At 40.3% G+C, this 23,566-nt stretch overlaps 1 protein-coding gene across 4 annotated transcripts in view; it reads left to right on the top strand.

Annotated features, from left to right (window-relative positions):
• Positions 1–23,566, top strand: part of JAKMIP1 (janus kinase and microtubule interacting protein 1) — a 217,993-nt gene that overhangs the window by 185,140 nt on the left and 9,287 nt on the right. For all 4 annotated transcript variants that reach the window (XR_012904384.1, XR_012904385.1, XR_012904386.1 and 1 more), the window contains 2 exons: positions 16,518–16,583; positions 22,287–22,331. Coding sequence is in view for 1 of the 4 variants with exons in the window: in XM_075930759.1 (XP_075786874.1) it covers positions 16,518–16,583; positions 22,287–22,331 (111 nt within the window). In the remaining 3 variants the exon portion in view is untranslated. The remainder of the gene's footprint in view (positions 1–16,517; positions 16,584–22,286; positions 22,332–23,566) is intronic.

Below are 23,566 nucleotides of genomic sequence, written 5' to 3'. Positions count from 1 at the left end.
TGCTCCTTTCTATTTGCCTCACTAGGATTTGACTTCTACTTTTTAAAAGATGTCTTTTTATCTCTCGCTGCTTCTTTTACATGGTTGTTAAGCCACGGTGGCTCTTTTTTAGTTCTTCTACTATGACTTTTTAATTTGGGATATACATTTAAGTTGGGCCTCTACTATGGTGTCTTTGAAAAGCAGCTTGCAGGGATTTTACATTAGTCACTGTACCTTTTAATTTCTGTTTAACTAAGTTCCTCATTTTTGCATAGTTCTCCTTTTTGAAATTAAATGCCACAGTATTGGGCTGCTAAGGGGTTCTTCCCACCACAGGAATGTTAAATGTTGTTATATTTGGGTCACTATTTCTAAGCAGTCCTATTATAGTTACCTCTTGGACCAGATCCTGCACGCCACTCAAGACTAAATTGAGAATTGCCTCTCACCTTGTGGGTTCCTGTACCAGCTGCTCCAAAAAGCAGTCATTTAAGGTATCAAGAAATTTTGTCTCTGCATCTCGTCCTGAGGTGACATGTACCCAGTCAATATGGGAATAGTTGAAATCCCCCACAATTATTGAGTTCTTTATATTGATAGTCTCTCTAATCTCTCTTAGTATTTCATAGTCACTATTACTGTCCTGGTCAGGTGGTCGATGATAGATCCCTACTGTTATGTTCTTATTAGAGCAGGAAATTACTATCCATAGTGATTCTATGGAACATGTTGGTTCATTTAAGATTTTTACTTCATTTGATTCTAAATTTTCTTTCACATATAGTGCCACTCCCCGACCCGCACAACCTGTTCTGTCCTTCCGATATATTTTGTACCCCGGAATGATTGTCCTATTGATTGTCTTCACTCCACTGGGTTTCTGTGATGCCTATTATATCAGTATCCTCCTTTAACACAAAGCTCTCTAGTTCACCCATCTTATACTTTAGACTTCTAGAATTTGTGTGCAAGCACTTTAAAAACTTGTCACTGTTTGTCTGCCCTTTTCTGATGTGTCAGATTCTTTTTTTATGTGAATGTTTTTCGTCTGATCTGGCCCATACGTTATCCTCTTCCATCCTCTCCTCCTGACTTAAACGTAGAGATTCTCTGTCAACAGACTCTCCTCTGAGACGTCTCAGTCCGATCTACGTGCTCCTCTATACCAATCGGCTTTCCCCTATCTCTTAGTTTAAAAACTGCTCTCTGATCTTTTTAATGTTAAGTGCCAGCAGTCTGGATCCACTTTGATTTAGGTGGGCCCCATCCTTCCTCTATAGGCACCCCCTATCCCAAAAGTTTCCCTGGTTCCTTATAATGCTAAACCTCTCCTCCCTACACCATCGTCTCATCCACGCATTGAGACTCTGAAGCTCTGCCTGCCTACCTGGCTCTGTGCGTGGAACTGGAAGCATTTCTGAGAATGCCACATAGAGGTCCTTGATTTCAGTCTCTTTCCTAGCAGCCTAACTTTGGCCTCCAGGACGTCTCTGCTACCCTTCCTTATGTCATTGGTACCTACATGTACCATGACCACCGGCTCCTCCCCAGCACTACACATAAGTCTATCTAGATGCCTTGAGAGATCCGCAGCCTTTGCACCAGGCAGGATAGTCACCATATGATTCTCCTGGTCATCGCAAATCCAGCTATCTACATTTCTGATGATCGAATCTCCCATTACTAACATCTGCTTTTTCCTACTGAGTGGAGTTCCCTCCCCGGGAGAGGTAACCTCAGTGCGAGAGGCTACCCCAACATCTGGAAGGAGGGTCCCAACTATGGGAAGGTTTCCCTCTGCTCCCATTGACGGCTCTCCTTCTCTGCATCTTTCCTCCTCCTCTGCGTCTTTCCTCCTCCTTAACAGCACAGGGGCTGTCTGACCAGAGGTGGGACAATTCTACAGTGTCCTGGAAAGCCTCATCTATGTACCTCTCTGCCTCCTTCAGCTCCTCCAGTTTAGCCACCCTGGCCTCCAAAACCCATACGCGGTCTCTGGGGCCAGGAGCTCCCTGCACTGAATGCACACATATGACACCCGCCCATAGGGCAGGTAAACATACATGCTACACTGAGTGCAATAAATAATAATTACCTTCACTGTAAATTTTTTTTTGCCTTTCTAATAATTGGCATGTTTGAGCATCTGCTACTGTGTTAATAGCACCTACCGTCCTTCCTATCCCTTAGCGAATTCTAACGGCAGGGCTGGACTAAGGAGAATGATGTGGCCCCTGGTGCAGTGCTTGACATGGATATTCCCCTTTCAGAGAAACGTTGAATAGTTTATAACAGAAACTTCTTTTTGTCCTTTCAAAGGTCTGAGTTTCTCTGAAATTGGGTTTTCAGTCCCCACTTCTCTGTGTAACTTCCAAAAGGTTTCTGGCCTGGTCTCCTCCCTCTGATGCCCTCCTAATGCTTTGGCCATGATGACTTCGGGAGCACACTCCGTTGGCCCTGGAGAATGGATGCAGCTTTTACATAACTTGAGTGGTTGCAGTTTACAAGAAAGCTTAGTGTTCCGATGGGGGAGCAGGGAAAGACCTGTGGTGGAGGAAGCCAAGGTGAGCTCTGTGTTTGCTGGGCCCTGGGCAAGGTGGGGGAGCAGCTCTGGGCTACTGGAAGGGGTTGTAATGCAGAGAAAAGGCTGGAAAGTCCTTAAAGGACAGCAGATTGACATGCACCCAGCTCTAGAAATGGCTGCAGTCAGAGAGAGAGGAAAATGTATGCCCCTCCCCCCTCCAAAGTCCTCCTTGCCATCTTCTCTGTCCCATCTTCCTTTTATGAACTCATAGGTGAAAAAATGAGAAAAGACTTATGAGTTCATCTTGTCTCTGTCCTCTACAAATCAGATTCTTCCTTGTGCTACATTAGAATTGCAATATCATAGTAAAGGGGCTTTATATAATACCTACAAGATGTTCTCTGGTATTGGGGCCAGCTTTGCAGAAAGAAAGGAATCATATAAAAAGAAGAATGTATTTACATGTCTAGGACTGACGTAAGATGCATACATAAGTGGAAGATTAAGACCATAAGCGTTCCTGCCTATAAACAGCTTAACCATGTTTACTTTTGTCATGACCCCAGGTTTCCTACAACTCAGTGAGTCTTAGATACCAGCTGCCACTACCAAGCTTCTCACAAAAAAGGGGCACCCATCCCTCTGCTTCCTTGCTACAAGGACCTGATCCTCAGGTGTGATGGCAAGAGGAATGTCTCCAGATAGGTGTGATAGCTGATTTTTGATGGCTGCTGTAGAAAAGCCCTATTTACCACTGTTCAATACCAAACTTAATTATCAACCCTTATAATTTACTCTTTACAGTTAACACTTATGAATGAACTCCAGTTCTGGCCACCTGCCAGTGTCCTTCTCAAGCGCTGTAAAGTCTTATTTTATAACCCAGTTCTTAGGCTTCCTTTTCACAAACCCTGGCATCTGATGTTTTCTCAGTCTGGTCTCACTACCACCCTTTCAGCAACATGGGCCTCTATCATCCTGAGGTACCAGCCTCTGGAATGTGGAATAGTCTTTCTTGGCAACTTTAGCCAGCACAGACACCCTCAGCTGGCAAGTCCCCACATACACCACTCCAAGGGTCATGGTTCCACTGCTGACTTTTGAACCAGCATTCTGGGGTGGCTTCTGTCAACCTGATGGGCCCTCAGAGTCTTGGGTTTCAATCACTATCTAACTTCTACCCACATATTTTACCTCACACATACCTCATACCTAAATATAATCATAGTACAATCCCTCCCATTCTCCACGACTTTAAACCTTAAGTTTGTATGCTTTGTAAGCATGAACCATAACTTGAAAGTATATCCTTTAGTTAGTATGTAATCCCATTAGGCCTTTCAGCCGTGCATTATCCATAAGAAGTTGCAGCAAATTGAATGGCTATGAACAGAAAATGAAGAATTGTATGGAATGACCCACTTCAAATGCAGTTTTCAGATATTATCTTTTCTTTCAGCCATTGTCAAAGAACTAAGGTCCTAACCCAGAAAGGATGTACTTTATCAAAGAAGTCTCTTAGTTTTGCAGAATACAATATTACTGCTTAATCTCTAGTGGTCTTTTCATGATATCAGGATGACTAGACTGAAGTAGAAGAGGAAAAGGTACAATGTATGTGTTTCTTGGGTTAGCTTTTCAGGATGCTCTGTGGAGATGTTTTAGTAGGATCTTTCCATGAAGGAGACTTCACTTCTTTAACATAAACTAGACGAATGACTATTAGATATTTATTTATAAACCCCATGGTTTTTGGTATTTTCCTGTATATTCTGAACCCCAACAGCCCATGTGTTGAGATTGCACATTTGGGCTTTTAACGTTTCCATTTTGTTCTCTTCATACTTAAAACTTTCTTAATTGTGAGTTTCGTAGATTTAATAACTGATGTATTAAACAAGCTCACATAGATCTCGAGTGAGTCTGGGAGGTGGTCTACTTCTCCATGTAGCCATATAGTCTATTTATGGCAATTGTTTAATGACTCTAGTTGGAGAAAGTACCGTTTTAGAGGGGAGACATTAAATTTTCTCTCTAGAGGCCTTTCCAGTGTTAAATTAGAATACATTGTCTGTGAGGCAGGTAATATGATGAAGTCTGGGGAATTGTCTGAGCCCTAAAGATCCTGGCCTATTCAGGAATGATAGGTACATCATAGAATCAAGAGAATGAATAAAACTGTGACTACTAAGTTTGCTATCTGCATCAAGGGCGATCCAGGGGAGTGCTCCAATACCAGCATCCAACTTTTCTCATGCAATCTGATTTTAAACTATTTTTAAATAAAATTTTCAAACAGAGAACAATTATGCCATACTTGCCAAACATATACATTAAAAGAGTAATAGAGAACAATGCAAAACATAACATTTTCTCTCTAATTGCATTTGTAGTACATTCATTGCTGTGGCATCCAAGCACATTCAATAATTAATGTGCCCATAATCTGTTCTAATCGTCTATATAGAACACTAGAACTTACGTATGTTTTCAGGTTTTTCTTTCGTTACCTCTCTGACTGGAACAATAATTTGCTTTAGAATAAAATCTCATATATAACTCTAATATTACTGAATAAAATGGCCTCATTGACAAAGTTCATCCATGAGATTCAAACTGAGGAAAACTATAACAGCCATTCAAAACAACTCTATCTTCTGGTTAAACAATAATTTGATAAAGTGGACAGTTTAAGCAACTTGTTTACATAAATTTATAGAACAGCATAATCTCCAGTTACAGTTTAGGGAAAGAATCCCAGTTAAATAAATCTAATCCTTTCCAAACACCAGCCAAATTGATACTTTTGTCATCTGAATAAAGTAGTACAGTGGGTGATAAGCTTCATTGTAAACTATTGGTGTGCTGCTAAATATGTAAAGAACATTTGAACCCTCCTATAATGAGGCATGCCAGTTTCTGGCATCTATAGCTCAGAAATTTTCAGTATTCTGCTGTTTTTCAGAAGTGCTGAACACTCATCTCTCCAAATAAAGCCAACACACGTGGCAGGCACTAAGCCATTTTAAAAATTAGCCCTCCCTTCCCCCCACACACATACATACACTAATGGTGATATAAAGATTAGTTTTTCTTTAAAAATTTTACAGAATCAGTCAGTCAAGAAAGACAAAAATTGTGAATTGTTCTGGTGGAAAAACCTTTATCCAATTTTCTGAATATGTCTATTTCTAAATTAAATACTGAAATCATTTGTTCAAATGATAATGTTATGCCAAAACTGGGTGTCAAAGCTGTTTAATAATTTTAAGATGCTTAATGCCTCTTAAAATTATTAAACAGCATAGACACTCATTTGATATTGTCACATGTTGCTTTTTATTAGCATTGATGCTCTGAATTCATGCTGTAAGAAAATAAATGAATATTGTCAATAGTCTTATGTTAAGTTCAAGCTTATTATGGCAATACAGTTATAAAAAACCTTCAAATTAACCACACCCATGATGAGAGACATTAGGATGGTTGATAGTCCTGTATTAATATTAATTTATTGATGTAATTTTCTTAAAGCATAAATTAAGAGCACCAGTGCTAATAAAAAGCTAGAATACCAGTAAATATCAAGAGCTGTACATTCATTTTCAGCAAGTAATCCCATATCAGCATGTGGGGAACAATCATGTTAAGATGTATTGTATTAATAAACTTCACTAATTTACTACCAAGACAAATGAGACTTAATATATATTAATAGTTATACAATGAATGTATCACTGGCACTGCTGGAAGATTAATTCTATTGAGGAAGACGTATGCAAATACATAATAAAGACTACCAGTAACAATGTTCTTACTTTAGTAACAATTAAAAGCTTTATCCTCTTGGGCTGAGGTGCAGAGAAAGAAATGGTATTAAGTTACCTGCTATGGAAGTAAAGAACTGTGCTGAGGTTTAGAATGTTGCGCTACATCCAAATAGTGTATTGTTGTTATGTCTTTATGGTTGAAATTATACCAATTTTGGACCATTAAGTGAAATAAGATGACACCATGTCTACCATCATACAATGCCGTTGTCGTTGGTTTGCCTATTTCCCTGTGAAAGAGAGAGGGAAGTTAATGTCACAGAATGTAATCAGGCCTTAACAGTCTCAGTAAATGTGTCTGGATTTATTACTGAGACACAAGGAAAGGGCATTGAGAAATATCTTAAGCCTTTATGATGATTAGTATGAAATACAGAGAAGATTTTGTGACTGTGTTCTTACACAGGAGCTATTTTGTCCAGCGCGTGTTCTTTAACACTCATATAATATTTTATGTAATCAGACAAAATATTAAGGTTTGTTTTAATTTGCTGGTTGATAAATGGATAGAAAATGTGTGGGTCTGAGAGCTTTAAAAACACAATAGGTTAAAAAAAAGTTTTAAAATAGGGTAAAATAAGAATAAATCTAGTCAGAAAATATGGTATCTAGTCCCATCAATGAATGTTACCCATCAGCTTTGTGATCTGAGTAATTGCCAGAGACAACCCAGTCTATAGTAATCTCTGTATTAATCTATACATTAACATATATTTCCCCACATTTCTACCGAAAACTATTAGGTTGCATTAACATTATTAAAGATCAAACACATCTGTGTATTACTATCATTGACAAATTGATAAAAAGTATGAATATTACAAGAAACTCTTGCCTCTTACCATTAGATGTGGTAAAACATTTCCCTTGCTAATCTCTGCTTCAGAATTAGACACGCTCCACAGCATAGGTTGGTTGCAAAATAATGTTTGTATCTGAGATAGCCCATCCGTAGTGCATGTCCTGTAAATGTATATCAACCTGAACCTTACAAACATTGCACATCTGAGCCTTTAAGCAGCTTAGCAAATCCTTCTTTGTCTGCTTTGTGCTAAAATTACCAAATTGTTTTCTTGGATTTGCTGATGAATGTAAATCCAATAAAAATGAGTCACGAGAACTAGTAAGGTGATTTCTGAACTCCTACTTAGTGCACTGTTCTTGTGTTTTAACAACTCCAATAGCATTGCTAAGGGAACATTTCTTAAGCAGACCAACTTATCTTCTCAACCACATTGTTTTCAAGAATGTAGTATATTTCAGAGTTGTTGACTCGAGTCCCAATACTTGAACTCGAGTCCGACTTAAGTCGCCTAAGTGACTGGACTTGAGACTCGGCTCGGGTTCATTGTTTGTGACTTGAGACTCGACTTGAGACTTGCTAATTTTGTTAAATCGACTTGGTGAAAAAATTGTCCAAAAATGCCGATATTGATGGCTTGTACAAAAGTGACTGACATTTTTTAAATTAAGACTCGAGACTCGACTTGAGACTTGAACTGTAGTGACTTGAGACTCGACTTGGACTTGACAATGACGACTTGAAGACAAAACTGGTATATTTATTAGGCTATGTAGGAAAGCAGACTAATCGGTCAAACATATAACTGAAAGTGCACATACCTTTGTTATACTGCTTACCACAAAACTATCCACTGCCATTGATCACACAGATATTGACTTTAATCTAAAAAAATTGAAGCAAACACGTTAAGAAATAAAAACGGTATGAAATATGGGAGTAAAATGTTAATTATAACCATGTTCACCTCCAGTGCTAAGAGGATGCTGTATTAAGGTTGAAATCCACCCATTTCTGCACAAAGCCCAAGTAATTAAGCTTTGTAAAGGGGATGGGATTCAGACCAGAACTCTGACAGGTTACAACTTAGTATATTCCTGGATACTGCTCCATGTTTGTGTGCGTGAACATACTTATATACATAATACACACAACTCATCAGTGCAATCCATTGCTTTGCAATGCTCTGGTGCCTGAGAGCAGCCATACATTTGGCTTAACTTCCCCCTGTAAGATTTTCAGTATGTTGGGGAGTCTTTGAGGTAGAGCCCCCTTAGTTGGTGTGTGGAGTCATGAATGTCTGGTTGCCTTCAAGTCCCTTTGCCCTATGTTCAGCTCTGCCAAACCAGACACAAGTGCTCTCTCTCTCTCTCTCTCTCTCTCTCTCTCAACATACACAGTGATAAAATACCCAGATCAAAGCAATTCCTTGGAAACCAAGTCTCAGAAATAATTTGTATATAATATATGCATTATGTGCATGAGAGTTGAAAAAAAGGGATAAAAAGAAAGGAAAAAAGAATTTGTCTGTTTCTGGCACTCCACATAAGTAGAAAAAAAGACACGGTACTCAGGAAGGGCTTACATTTCTTTCTTTCTCTCTCTCTGTGTATCTATTATATATCTACTATATATTTGAGAGAGTTTATCTGTTTGTATGCCTGTCTGTCTATTCAAGAACTTCTCCTAAACGGTAAGAGCTAAGACAACCAAATTTGGTATGAAGCTCCTCTTATCATAACTTAAAGCAAGATAAGGTTTGTTTTTGTCAGGAAAATGGAATGTGCCTGGAATGGGATTGCTTCTCTTAAAACCACACAGAAAAGAGAATCACCAAGCGGGTGAATGGGGCTGGTTGGGAGCACCACTCTCCTCCAGGATTGCCCTGGCCCTGGGCCCTGCGCCCACGAGCTCTCCCCCTGATTCATACTGGAACATTGCTGGATGTTCCCCTTCATCAGGGAGTGAGGGTATTTCTCCTGCTGGAGCAAGTCCAGGTTCATCTGCCCCCTGCGTTCCCCAGCCAGAGTGACGAATGTAGCAGACTATGCACTTTCCCCTTGCTCCCTGCTTTGTACCAAATTTGGTGGTACTAGTTCTTACCATTTAGGAGGAATTCTTGAACAAACACAAGGACAGATGGAAAGACAAACTCTATCAAATCTATAGTAGACACTAATTTAAATCTCAACTTGATATAATTTTTTAATAATCCTGAAATCGCCCTGTCAATGTCAGATAATAGAATTAATTTATTATGGCCCCAGTTCAGTGCTCACTGTTGTCAAAGGATGGACTCCAGTGTCTGTTGGAGGACATGCATGCAGTCAAACTTTTAATGTGGCTGGATCTCTATTCTGCAACCAACCCCGCAATAATTTCATTATGCATAGAATTGGAAATGCAATCCACTTACCTGTTAAATAAAAGAGATTTTTTTTTCAGTTAAGTCATACAATAGTATTAAACAACTGGAGCGCAGTGTCACTCTTTTTACTACTAGCCCTGATATTTATGGACCTTGGTTCCATAAAACAAATTCCGTTATCTAAATCTGTATTATCAGAAACTCTCTGCTGTTGGAAATAGGGTAATGTTCCCAGATATCCATACATTAATTGGTTATTCTCTCTTTTGTCTGAAACCTTGATTTTCAGAACTTATTTAATGACCCCCATGACATTTCTCTAATTGAAGCTAAACTGTGTGATTTCAAATCATGCCAAAAATCAGAGCTGTTTGCTTGATCATAGAGTCATAGAACTGCAAGGAACCTTGAGAGGTCTTTAAGTGCAGTCCCCAGCACTCATGGCAGGACTAAGAACCATCTAGATCAGGGATGGACAATCATTTTTGCAGGGGGGCTACTTCATGAATTTTGGAAGTGGTCATAGGCCACCCCTGAAGGGGTGGAGCCTCAGGCAGAAGGAGGCTGTTCCCTCTAGGTGTGGCCTGCCCCTGGTGGGAGGAGGAGATTTTGCATGATCTCCAGTCTCCAGGTCCTGCTTGGCCTGGGGATGAAGGGGCATGTGAAGTCTTTGCCCCTCACCCTGCCAGAGGCACACGGTGCTTAGAAAGAACCACCAGCCGTTTTGAACAGCTGGTGGTTCCCTCTAGGTGCAGTATGCCCCTAGTGAGGGGAGGAGACTTTATGAGCTCCCCCGGCCCCTAGGCCAATCAGGGGTGTGCAAAGTTTCTTGCCCCTCTTGCCCTGCCCTGCCCTGTCCTGCCCTGGGCACGCAGCACCTAGAGGGAACTGTCAGCCATTTTGAACAGCTGGCAGTTTCCCCTGGTGGGGGGAGAAGACTTCATGTGCTCCCCCCACCCCTAGGTCTTGATTGGCCTGGAGGAGGGGGAGTGGCTGGGCAGTCTCGGGCTGTATCAAATGGCTTGGCAGACCGGATCTGGCTCACAGACCTATCTTGCTTTGAAGAGCTGGCAGTTCCCTCTAGGTGCTGTGCACCCCTGGCAGCAGGAGGAGACGTTGCCTGGGGGTGGGGGAGCACATAAAGTCTTCCCCCCCTCACACCCTCGCCCTGCCCTGCAAGGGAAATGTGGCACCTTGTGGGAACCACCAGCTGTTTTGAACAGCTGGTGGTTCCCTTTGGTGCCTCATGCCCCTGGCGGGGGAGGAGACTTTGCATGCTCCTCCTACCCCAGGCTTCTATTGGCTTGGGGGCAGAGGAGGAGCAGGGCGGCCATGGGCTGGTTCAAATGGCTTGGTGGGCCTCATCTCTACTGCAGACCCTGTCTTGCCCACCCTTGATCTAGACCATCCCTGACAAGTGTTTGTCTAACCTGCTCTTAAAAGCTCCAGTTTTGGAGATTCTGCAACTTCCCTAGGCAATTTATTCCAGTGCTTAACCACCCTGACAGTTAGAAAGTTTTTCCTACTATCCAACCTAAACCTTCCTTGCTTCAATTTAAGCCCATTGCTTCTTGTCCTGTCATCAGAGGTGAAGGAGAATAATTTCTTTTTCTCCTTGTAACTACTTTTTAGGTACTTGAGATCTGCTATCATGTCCCCTCCCAGGCTTGTCTTTTCCAAACTAAACAAACCCAGTTATTTCAGTCTTCTCTCATAGGTCATGTTTTCTGGACCTTTGATCATTTTTGTTGCTCTTCTCTGGACCTTCTCCAATTTTCCCACATCTTTCTTGAAATGTATTGCCCAGAACTGGCCTCCATACTCCAACTGAGGCCTAATCAGCACATAGCAGAGTGGAAGAATCATGGCTCATGTCTTCCTTATAACGCACCTGTTAATGCATCCCAGATTCATGTTTGATTTTTTTGTAACAGTGTCACGCTGTTGACTTAACTTGTGGTCAACTATGCAGTTCCCTTCCTAGACAGTCACTTCCCATTTGGTATGTGTGGAACAGATTGTTCTTTCCTAAGTGGAGTACATTGTATTTGTCCTTATTGAATTTTGTCCTCTTTACCTCAGACCATTTCTCCAGTTTGTCCAGATCATTTTACATTTTGACGCTACCTGCCAAAGCACTTGCAACCTTTCCAGCTTGATATCATCTGCAAATTTTATAAGTGTATCAATCGCAAATTGATCACCATGGGATCTGGTCCCATATTTGAACAATCTGCTTGGAACTCATTGCCTTTTATGGAATGTTTTAAACCATCGTCAGTGTGGCTGAGTCTTTCTCCCTTAATTTGGAAGTACTTAAAATATTATATCCTAGGATTTGGGAGTGAAATTTTCATTTGAAGTCCTCTGATTATGGCTTAAGATATATCTGTTGTAGGATGACACTTTGCTTCTGGAATTTAATATAGCATTTAAAAAAGAATTATTTATTTATTTATTTACAGAATTCTACCAAGTTTACAAATCCTTGTCATGTAAATAGCACAGACTAAATGAGGGCAATCCCAGAAGGGAGCTTTTATATGTAAAAGTGTGCAGTAATATAATCCGCAGAATTCTGTTTACCAGGTAAATTGCAGAGCAAGCCTCTTTGTGCTACTTAGTTTGTTTTTAAGGTGCCACAGACCTTTGAGTGAAACTTCTGATTACCCACATTCATTACCAGTATGCAGGGCTATGAAATGTTAACATGGAAAAAAAAATTGGACGAAGAAATCGCATGTGAGTTTACTTTATCCAAGTGCTGAATAAATGGTAACCATTATCTAAATATCTGGTCATTCTCAGTCTATTTTGCTGAGTAAGTAATGGCTACACTGATTCTTCAAAAACTACAACCTTTCATATTTTTTTAAAAAAATCTGTTTTTCTTCTTCCAGTGTGAGGCTATCTGTAGCAGATGAGAGGTCAATTCTTCATTCTCTGTGTGTGACCATTCCCACTGGGCAGTCCCAGGAGGATTATCAAAGGGGCATTTGGTAATAAATAGCCAACAATTCATATAATTGAGTTTCAATATTTTAATACTGTCTGCAAGCTGTTGGAGCCAGTCTCAGGGCTGCTCTGATCTGTAAGTAAATGCCCTCCAAGGGATATTACCATCCCGATATGCTCCCCTTTCTGGGGATAAGGAAAATGATGGAGGTGGACATAGGCACACATGCTGGCTCTTCCCCATCTGAGGATTCCACCACAGCCGTAGTATGAGAGTTTTACAGCCTTCTGCATGGACAGAGCTGTGGACAAGATCTGCCCAAAGCTGGTTCCAAATTCTGACCAGATTTCAGCATGGGCATGGGAAATATGGTTGCAGGGAGTGCTTTAGCTGGTTTTATGTGGGGCTCCTGGCCCTGCACCCTGCTCCCCAGCCACTGGCTTGTGCATAAAAGCTGGAGTTGTTTCCTGCGCCTATGTCCTGCTCTTGGACTGCTGTCTACACTCTGCTCCCCAGACCTTCACCTCGCCTGGGGCTTAGGTTCTCAGCCACTAGCCCTGTGCCTGGTCCCATCCCCCATTCCCAGGTCTTGCCCCACTCTTCGCCTTGTGCCCAAGGCTCTGCTCTGGGGCCTGGGACCCACTTCCTGACTGCAAGCTCCATGCCTGGGGCCCTGTGTCTGGCCCCTATTACCAAGGCTCCTCTCACATTGCCTCTGCTCTTGGCCCCTTATGTGGGATCCCAGCTGATGGCCTCTGTGCCATGCTCAGTTGCTGGCCCCACCCCTTCCCGCAACTGAGGCCTTCCTTCCTTATCTTTATGTGGGTTCCTGCTTCTCAGAGACAGAGCCCTGCTCCCATACTCAGTAGGGGTGGTTTAGAGTGAACACGGAGTTTTTCACTACTAAAATTCTTCCAGCTCTGTATTTCAGAGAATGTTGAGATTTGGGATTTCGTCTCAGTCCGTTAGAGATGTTAGCCATTTGTGATTTTTGCACCTATCTGTAAAGGCAGGATCAATAATTAATTGCCTATTGAATGCTCTGTTCATTAAAGTAAAATCATAAATCACTGAAGATGGAACAGGTTCTTTAACAATCATTCAATAATGCATCCTCCTCAACAGCATGGTTATTTAGAGAAAATTAAAATGCCTGTCATAATTTCTATGCCCCTTTTTATGTCTCTCATCTAAACAATGGTATTTCTGCAGTGCCCATACTGTCATATTTGAGTGTCATCGGGTTTTGCTTATGTGTATATAATCTAAATGTGGCATAAGAAATGTATATAAAGCTACTAGCTAAGATGTAACTACGTAATAAGCAACAGTGGTATCTAATATATATTTTAAATTTTGAAGCATTTGACTTTGTAGCTGTCAAACCAGTTATTCGCTTTTCATTTTTAATACTAATTTCTAATGATTTATTTAACTGTACTTTGTAATTCTGGTCATAGACTTGCAGAGACATCTGCTGGGTATTCTGAGATTAGAACAGCAATAGGTACTTTGCTAGATACTTTGCAATTAAATGTTAGACTGTATTACACTGTTGCACCTCTAGGTGGCACCATGCACAACGTCATACAAACTGTAGTGGTTAGTTTATCTGTCAGAAGTGGCAGGAGATCTTTTCACTGTCCATGATAGATAGTCAAATGAAATGATGTTCCTCTGATGTAGAGAGCCAGTCAAGCCCATTTGAACCACTTAATGACCTGTAGGAGTGTGTGGATATCAGAGAATCATCAGACCAGCAGGACCTCAAGAAGTCATCTAGTCCAGTCCCCTGCACTCATGGCAGGACTAAACATTATCTAGACCACCCCTGAGAGGTGTTCATCTAAATTGCTTTTAAAAATCTTGAATGATGGAGATTCCACAATCTCCTAAAATAATTTATTCCAGTGCGAAACTACCCTGCCAGGAAGTTTTTTCTAATGTCTAGCCTAAACCTTGCTTGCTGCAATTTAAACCCATAGCTTCCTGTCTTATCCTCAAAATTAAGGAGAATATTTTTTTCTCCCTCCTTTTTGTAACAACCTTTTATGTACTTGAAAACTATTCTCATGTCCCCTCCTCCCTACTTTTCCAGATTAAATCCAGATTTTTTTTCAAACTTCCCTCATTGGACATGTTTCTAGACCTTTAATAATTTTTGTTGCTCTTCTCTGGACTTCTTTTTTCTAATTTGTCCTCATCTTTCCTGTAGTGTGGTGTCCAGAATGGGACACAATACTCCAGCAGGGGTCTAATCAGCTCGAAGAAGAGTGGATGAATTACTTCTCATGTCTTGCTTAAAACATTGCTGCTAACACATCCCAGAATGATATTGGCTTTCTTTGCAGCAGTGTTACACTATGACCCCTAGATCTCTTTCTGTAGAACTCCTTCGTAGACAGTCACTTCCCATTCTGTATGCGTGAAAAGGATTGATCCTTTCCAAGTGGAGTACTTTGCATTTTTTCTTTATTGAACTTCATCCTATTTACTTCAGACCATTTCTCCAGAGTGTCCAGATTATTTTGAATTTTAATGCCATTCTCCAAAACACATGCAACTCTCCCTCCTCCCCCCCTCCCGCTTGGTATCATTTGCAGACTTTATAAGCATACTCTCAATGCCATTATCTAAATCATTGATGAAAATATTGAACTGAATTGAACCCAGAACTGATCCCACATGACCACACTCAATATGTCTTTCTAGCTTGATTCTAAATGACTGATAACTACTCCCTGTAATTTAAAGCCAATTCTTGTCTGTTTAGAAATCCTTTCTGGAAACAAAATGTACGATAATTCTTGATTGTAGCATTGGCAGAAATAATTTTGTTTATAATTGTAAAGAATCATGCAAATATTTATTTGCGAGCTCTTTTAAATTTTTCATTTATTGAAATTTTCGCCATTGTGGAAAATTACTGGGGGCCAAACAATACGTATTTAATGACAGTAGATGCTGATATTCAGAGAATTAAATCCTTATTATCATTAAAAGTACAAATGGCCATCATCAACTCTCAAAATATACAAAGTAAATATACTTACAATCTAAAAAGTTAGATAAATTAGATTAATTCATGGCGGTTAGGTCCATCAATGGCTATTAGCCAGGATGGGTAGGAATGGTGTCCCTACTCAGAAGCTGGGAATGGGCAACAGGGGATGGATCACTTGATGATTGCCTATTCTGCTCATTCCTTCTGGGGCACCTGGCTTTGGCCACTGCCATAAGACAAGATACTCGGCTAGATGGACCTTTGGTCTGACTAGTATATTTCTCTTAGTATTGCAGCATTTTTCTGTCTATGCATTTTGATTATTATCAATGTTGGTTTGTTTGTGTGTGTGTGTGAAATTGACATTTGCCAATAAAAATCAATTTTTTTGTAAAGTAGGAAGGAATTGCACCTTCATTTATGGCCCAGTTCAACTCCCATTTAATCTTTCCACTCACTTTGGTGGGAGCTGCAACTGGTCCTTACATAGGATCAATGTTTCTCAGATTAAATCACTGTAGACCCTGATCTGCTACTGATATCACATGAGAGCACCCAAAAGACTAGATTTGTTGTATAGGAAAGAGAGAAAGTGGATTAAAATGAAATAAAACAGTATCCACTAGAAATTAGCTGGGTAAGTGAAAACCCTGCAGTAATCCCGGAAAAGGTCATTTTGCTCTTAGACATAAGATTTTGGTACCAATTTTTTTGTCTGTGTGTAACTGGCAATATGGTATTGGGAAAATCATATTCTAAAGCTTGGGCATTTCTGCTAATATACAGAATGGGCCAAATCCACTTCCCTTGCAAATCACTGTAAATCACTATAATACCGTTGAAGTCAAGGAGACAAAGATTTCAATGGGGCTACGCTGATTTACTGCAGATTAATTATCTGGCCTAAAAAGCGCACAGGACTTTGTGCGTATCAAACTTCTGAAAGCATTAATAGGTATCTTTTCATCAATTATTTTAAAACGTTATTTACATTTTCCTTGGTAAATATTTTTACAGAGATTTTACATTCTATTTTGCATGTTTGTTTTAGCGGATTCGAGAGCTAGAAGACAAAATAGAACTTCAAAAGCGGCAACTCAAAGAAATAGAGGAGAAGGTAAATGTACTGAGCGACAGTGATACAACTTAAACCCTGATTAGTAATATAAGAACTCAGTTTGGAAATTTTACGTCACTCTTTAACTACCACCCTTTCCTTTCAATGTATAATTTTCTTCAGCTGCTTTAAGGAAGATACAGAGCACAGTGGAAATGCAATGTCATGTGCAGTCATTCAATTTGGATCATCTCTATTAATGTGTAAACTTTTCTGATTCAGATTTCAAAGAAACTTTCAAACTAACAAAGAACTACCATGCTCTTTGGGGTATGACTACATACATTTTTTTATCATTACATATCAAATGAAAGACAGCTCAGAATACCAAGTGATTATATTTTCGCTAACTGGGTATTGGAAAAAAAGATCTGATTAACACAGACTAGAGAGAGAAAGAGTCTGTTACCATAAATATGTTCTGGGAAACTCTGTACACCTGGGGAACCCCTCACCCTATTGGCTTCTGGGTACCTTCAGCCTTGAGATGTATCAGTGATGTATAATCTTGGATGATTCAGGTAGAGAAATGTTCTTATCCCCATCTTATGGCACTAGAGGCCCTGTTTTCAAATACATTTGCCCAAAATTAGGAAAACAAATTGCTATATATACTGTATTGTGAAGTGGGTGTTCAGGTGCCTAACTTTAGGCTCCCAAGTTTGGAAAACAGGGCCTTAAAAGACTGAGGAATTAATTCTGAGGCCAGGTTACTGTGTCTCCAAGACTTCCACTGAAGTCTTAGGGTCCTATGAATTCACACTCTAATTCACTCTCTATGAATTCTCACACTAATTTTCCCCAAGTTACACCAGAAGTCTGTGGCAAAGCTGAGAATACACCCAGTTCTATTTACCCATAGTCCTGCACCACAAAACTGTTCTTCTCCCTTATTTTATTGTGAGCAGAATTTGGCCCTCCATGGTTCATGCTGCCTATACTTTCCATATCTTATGCACTATATAAACTGAAAAAGCATGTGAATGTTAGCTTCATTTCTAATCTGCATGTAGTTATTTTGCCACCTTATTTTTTGGCTGTACATCAGATATGGAAAGAAAGTAGAAAGATCTGAAAAAAAGATGTAGAGTTGAAGGGGGTGTGTAGTCCAGATAAATGAGGTATACAAATCTACAGGTAGAAAACTAAATAATAGGTTTATATTTGGAGTCCTCTTAATGTCAGGTAAACTGGATGTGAACAATTGCTCAAGTTGTTTTAGAAGCTGATAACTAATGGAGAATGGAAAAGGTCAGAATCATAGAATCCTAGGGCTGGAAGAGACCTCAGGAGGTCATTGAGTCCAGCCCTCTGCCCAAAGCAGGACCAATCCCAGCTAAACCATCCCAGCCAGGGCTTTGTCAAGCCAGGACTTAAAAACCACTAGGGATGGAGATTCTACCACCTCCCTAGGGAACCCATTCCAGTACTTCACCACCCTCCTAGGCCGTGTCCAGACTCAGGGGTTTTTTCGGGAAAAGTAGCCTTTTCCCAAAAAAACTTCCCCTGCATCCAGACTCAAGCTGCGTTCTTTCGAAATTATTTCGAAAGAACGCGGCTTTTCTTTCGATGGCGGTAAGAAAAGTTCCTCTTTCGAAAGAAGGCGTTCTTCAATGTAAAGAGGCCGTCTTCGAAAGAGAGCATCCAGACTCGCTGGGTGCTCTCTTTCGAAAAAGCGGATTTCTCTTTTGAAAGATCCGCCTGCAGTCTAGACGCGATCTTTTGAAAGAGGCTCTTTCGAAAGAAGCCTGCAGTCTAGACATAGCCCTAGTGAAATAGTTTTTCCTAATATCCAACCTAGACCTCCCACATTGTAACTTGAGACCATTGCTCCTTGTTCTGCCATCCCTCACTACTGAGAACAGCTTCTCTCCATCCTCTGTGGAACCTCCCTCCAGGAAGTTGAAGGCTGCTGTCAAATCCGCCCCCTCCCCCACTCTTCTCTTCTGCAGACTAAATAAGCCCAATTCCCTCCTCATAGGTCATGCGTTCCAGCCCCCTAATCATTTTGGTTGCTCTCTGCTGAACCCTCTTCAGTGCATCCACATCCTTTCTATGTTGGGGGGTGGGGAGGGCAGAATTGGATGCAGTACTCCAGATGTGGTCTCAGCAGTGCCGAATAAAGGGGAAACAGATTTCATATTTATGGGAGTAATGTTGGAGGTAGGATATGCTCCTTAGGAGTAGAGATGTGTCAAATCAACACCATTGTTCCAAATACCATCATGCTTTGAAAAAATTCCTATGGTCTCAGATGACATCCAAAAGCTTTATCAGTGGGGTCTCCAGACATGTGAGGTCTCTGAACTGCAGGAGTCAACTCGTTCGGCAGGACTCAGCGGGGAGATGGAGAGTTAAAGTGCTTTGGCTAAGGCTTTTTAGCACTGGCTCTCAGCTAAATCCATTGGCCAAAACAGTTCCGTTCAATCACCTCAGCAGAAAGCCATGGCTAAAGCACTTGAGCTAACATGCCTCAGTCCTGCTGAGCCATGCTGTTGCAGATGGACTTAGAGAAGCTTACTGACAGTCCCTTTTCCAAACCTCATTTACCTGACCCACGCTATTGGCTGAAATGAGGTCAGACCAGCTCATGGGACATGACACTATGGATTATATAAACACACAATTATGTTACAAGAACTATTAAAGTTGCAAAGACAAACCAAAGTTAGGAAACACCACAGTTAAGATAGAATTTGCAATCTTAATTAGGTCCCCTCCTGGGTATTCATTACAATAGTAGTTAATTAGGTCATCAGTTATTTTTCTCACTGGACTCCATCTTCATTCAGTGAATGGAACTGCACTGGGGATGAATCAGTGGCTGTTGTCCCTGAGGAATCATGCCTCATTTATTTTAGAAGATGGAAGTGATGTAGTGAATGAGGAAGACATGGACAGAAGGGGAAAGGATGTACCATGATGAGGGAAGTTGAATGCTCCCTTGGAGAACTGGATTCTATCCCTATCTCTGCCACAGAGTTCCTATGTGATACTAGACATATTATTTAAACCAAACTTTTCAGAAGTGAACACTTACTGCCTATTCCTCATTTTCTGGGTGCCCCACTTGCAATTGTGGTTTGACTTGCCAAAAGTCAAGTCCCTGCTCCAAAATATGGTGCTAGAGCATTTAAAAGAAAAAGTCTCAAATTTTTCTAACATGGGTAAAATTTCTGCTAACCTTATTCTTGGCAATGACAGCTATTTTTGCTAACATTTTAAAAAACATTTATCTGGCCTAGACAACTAGCATAGAAAACTTGAACTCAAATGGCTAAAATTTCACAAAATTTGTAAGCAATAGAAAACAGGGTCTTACAATGGTAAGTGCTGAGCAAACAGTGTCACCTATTATAACAGTGGTTTTCAGATAAGTTTGATTTGCAAAAATGCATTTGTGCTATGTATACAAATTCAAGCCTTTTAGAAAAGCAAACAGTCCTTTTGCGGGGATTAAACTGAGTAATTAAACCTACAGGAGTGAGGTGTCACTTTCATTTAGCGGTACTGTAATTCCTACTTGAATTAGCCTAAATTGGTTTTGAGATGCTGCATTAAGAGAAAGGATTGGACATTACCTCCTCAGTCCCAGGAGTGGTGCTTTTTTTCCTCTAGACTTCACTTCGCTCTTCTTTAGGGGATAGGGTAGGGGATATTTTTCTCCAGGGGTTTTGAATTGAAAAGAAAGTATTTGCCAATAGTTACCAACCAGTGATGTGTGAGACAACCAAAGTAACACAGTGACATCTCAGCTATCATTATATTGTAACTATTTGCCAATGTTGGCTTTTCTAAAGTATCCACTCCAAGGTCATTCCACAATATTAGTATGAAAGAGGTGAGACAGCTGCCAGGCACAGCAAGAGTTAAAGAAAACCTGTGGTTTCAGCTAACTCCGTCCCATTATACCTCTAGCCAGTACCAGGCCTGAAGGGGAGAAAAGAAGGGAATCTAGCTGAGTCAGGGGCTGACTGGTAAAGAGGCAGGAGCTCTCTGTGTGCCTGCCTGAAGGCACCAGATACAATCTGCTTAAGGAAGTCTTCTACCAAGGGGAGTCTGCAGACAAGATCTAAAAGTGGGGAAACTGAACTAGCAGAGCCACACCCCAAACCAAAAGGATTGCAGAGGGAACAGTTCAGGACAACAGGTCATGAACTCTTCTCCCAGCATGGCTGGTAGCAAGACCTATCTGTTTAGAGGCTTTAGTGAATGAGAACTCTGGGCCATGACATGAGGGAAAAGGAGGAGTTTGGGTCCCTCTACAGCCCTAACCAACAATCTAGCCACTAGACTGGCCAGCCACTGAAGCCCTATCACAGTTAGAATGAACTTGATGCAAATGTTTCATATGAAGACTCATCTTCTGACAAAAATATATTTTATTAATCCATGGGCACAAAATAATTGTAGTTCATAAAATAGATGTAGGGAGACTGCAGTTTTTAGAAGAGTGTTTTCTAAGCTGACTCTCCAAGCCAGTGAATGAAAGAAAGTATCAAACAAGGTTGCAGAAAAAAAGCTTACGCACATTTACTCCACAGAATGTTGGGAGAAGGTTCCATTTATTAATGTTCCCATGTTATATTATTGGAGCAGGAAATTTCCCAACTGATAACCAACTTCTTTGGAGAACTTCCTATCTCTGGCATAAAATGGGGTTCCTACTGCCAGGGATTGACCACTCTTATCTATAGAATTATTTCTGTGTTTGCCAGCTTCTGTCACTGCTTCAGTGACTACTTGCAGTTATAACATTGCTGTAGTATTTCTAACCCTCTTTGATGTTTGTACATGTGTGCATGCACTAAATTGTATTTTGACTTCCTCCTCTGGGCTACTGAGATCGATTAAATTCCACATTTGACTGCTCCTAGAGAAGGTCAAGCACTCAGTGAATCAATGAATGGCATCAATTCTAGTTCATTATTGTCTTGGAGATTTATCATGTCAGTGAATGCAGAGTAATTTGTGCATACAGATGACACAAAGTTTAATGAATTTGGTACATTAGTAATTCCTGAAATGTGTCATTGGGGGGTAAGATGCTTTGTCACTTAAGTTTCTGGTTTTCATTTAGCATTTTTATGCTTTGGGTTCTTCAGCCAATCTGTCTACTTCCTTACGGGTTATGCTCACCAATGTTATGGAATGCCACCTGACCACTTAACAATGAAGAGACTCCAGAAATATTTTAAAAGTAGAGAAAAATATATATCAAAGATTTTGTATTCAATCAAATTATATTTCAGGGCTATTTCCTGTGTAAGCGTGTACCAACCTGTTACCATAATTAATTTTTTTCACCTTTACTTTTATTCATTTGTACCTCTGACTATACAGACCCTGAATTAGGAAAGCACTTAAAAACATAAATAACTTTCAGTGTGTGCTCAGGTGTCATTGCCAAGGCTCATATTCCTTAGATTTAGAGTCCATAAACTTTGGGTGTGGCAGTTTGCAAAGTTGCCATCAAGTTCTGAATTGTACATATTGCCATCTATTTTCAGTGTAAGATCAGAACAAAAACTCCAATACGCTGTAAATCCTTTTCAAGTCAATTCAAAGGGGGATAGCTACTGTAAAATAATGTCACTGAATTCCTTATTACATGTCTTACTTCTTTTTTCTTTTCTTTTCTTTTCTCATTTTCTTTTGATCTTATTTTATAGTTTTTGTTCCTTTTTTTGTTTTTCTCACTAGCATTCATTGTGTGGCCTTGATGACACTCCTGAGCCAAGAACTGTGGTTGGTATCCTTTATATTTTATGCACTAATATCTGGTTGTTCGATCTTGCTGTATTTTGAGACTCTTCTTTGCAGGGTGCAGAGGACCATAGTGAAGAGTGCCATATCAATGCCTACCTGAAGAAATACAATGACAACCAACACATTTAAACCAAGCTGTCTAAAATGTGATTCCTATGTACTGACTTGGGTACATAAATTTAACCACCCTTCAAAAATGCTGAGCACCTGCTGCTCTTGTTGACTTCAGTGGGTTTGCTAGAGCTTAACACTTCTACAAAAATAGGTTACTTTCCTTGAAGTGTCTGACTATGCTGTTGGTGTCTATCTCTTAACCTCCCGGCATTAAAACCAAAGGCCCACAAATTTTAAAAAGTATTATTTAGTCACTCTCTATCTCTCTTTTCCTCAAACTTTTTACAGCCTGAAAATAAGGGTGCCCTAAAAATTTCAACATTTACACTTTTGCTTAGAGAAAAACCACCTGTGTGCGTCTCAGCAAGACAAAATGAAATTTTACCATGTGGTATAAAGGTTGTAAAGCAAACCAACAAAAGCCCTGCCTTGATCACCCTCACAAGGGAAAGGGGTGAAAGGCAGCTCTTTAGTTCTCTCTTTCTCTGTATTTCATCACCAGTTTGTATGTAAGAGGAGAATGCTACCATTGAGTTGCTTGATCACTTCACATGCCGGTGGCTAGGACGGGACCACCAGTAATCTGAGCATTGACTCTCATCCCAACCCCTCCACAATAAATAAGAGAGTTGAGACAAAGTGAATGGGAATGTAATTTGGTCCATGTGTAGCAGTAGATAGCTTACCTTTCCTCTTTAGCAGGGGCAACCGAGCTGAACTGTGACCCACTGGATTTTTCTTTTTTTTTTTTTTGGCCAGGCTTCATTATCAAACATCTTAATGCATCTATCAGTAGCATTTTGGAATCCTTATCTGTATCTATGGATGATCTCCAAAGATCCAGATACAGGAAGAGAGAGAAACAACAACAGGAAACTTGGAAATGGCAGAGGTGCTTAATGACTTCTTTGTTTTGGTTTTCACCAAGAAGTCTGATGGTGAAGGAATGCCTAACACAGTGAATGCTAGTGGGAAGAGGGTAAGTTTAGAAGATAAAATAAAAAAAGGTGATGATAAAAATCACTTAGAAAAGTTAGATGTCTGCAAGTCACCAGGTTCTGATTAAATGCATCCTAGAATACTCAAGAAACTGATAGAGG

This window comes from Pelodiscus sinensis, chromosome 5 (assembly GCF_049634645.1).
Source record: "Pelodiscus sinensis isolate JC-2024 chromosome 5, ASM4963464v1, whole genome shotgun sequence".
Classification (NCBI taxonomy): Eukaryota; Metazoa; Chordata; order Testudines; family Trionychidae; genus Pelodiscus; species Pelodiscus sinensis.
Note: the sequence above shows the minus strand (reverse complement) of the source record. Positions and strands in the feature narration are given on the sequence as shown.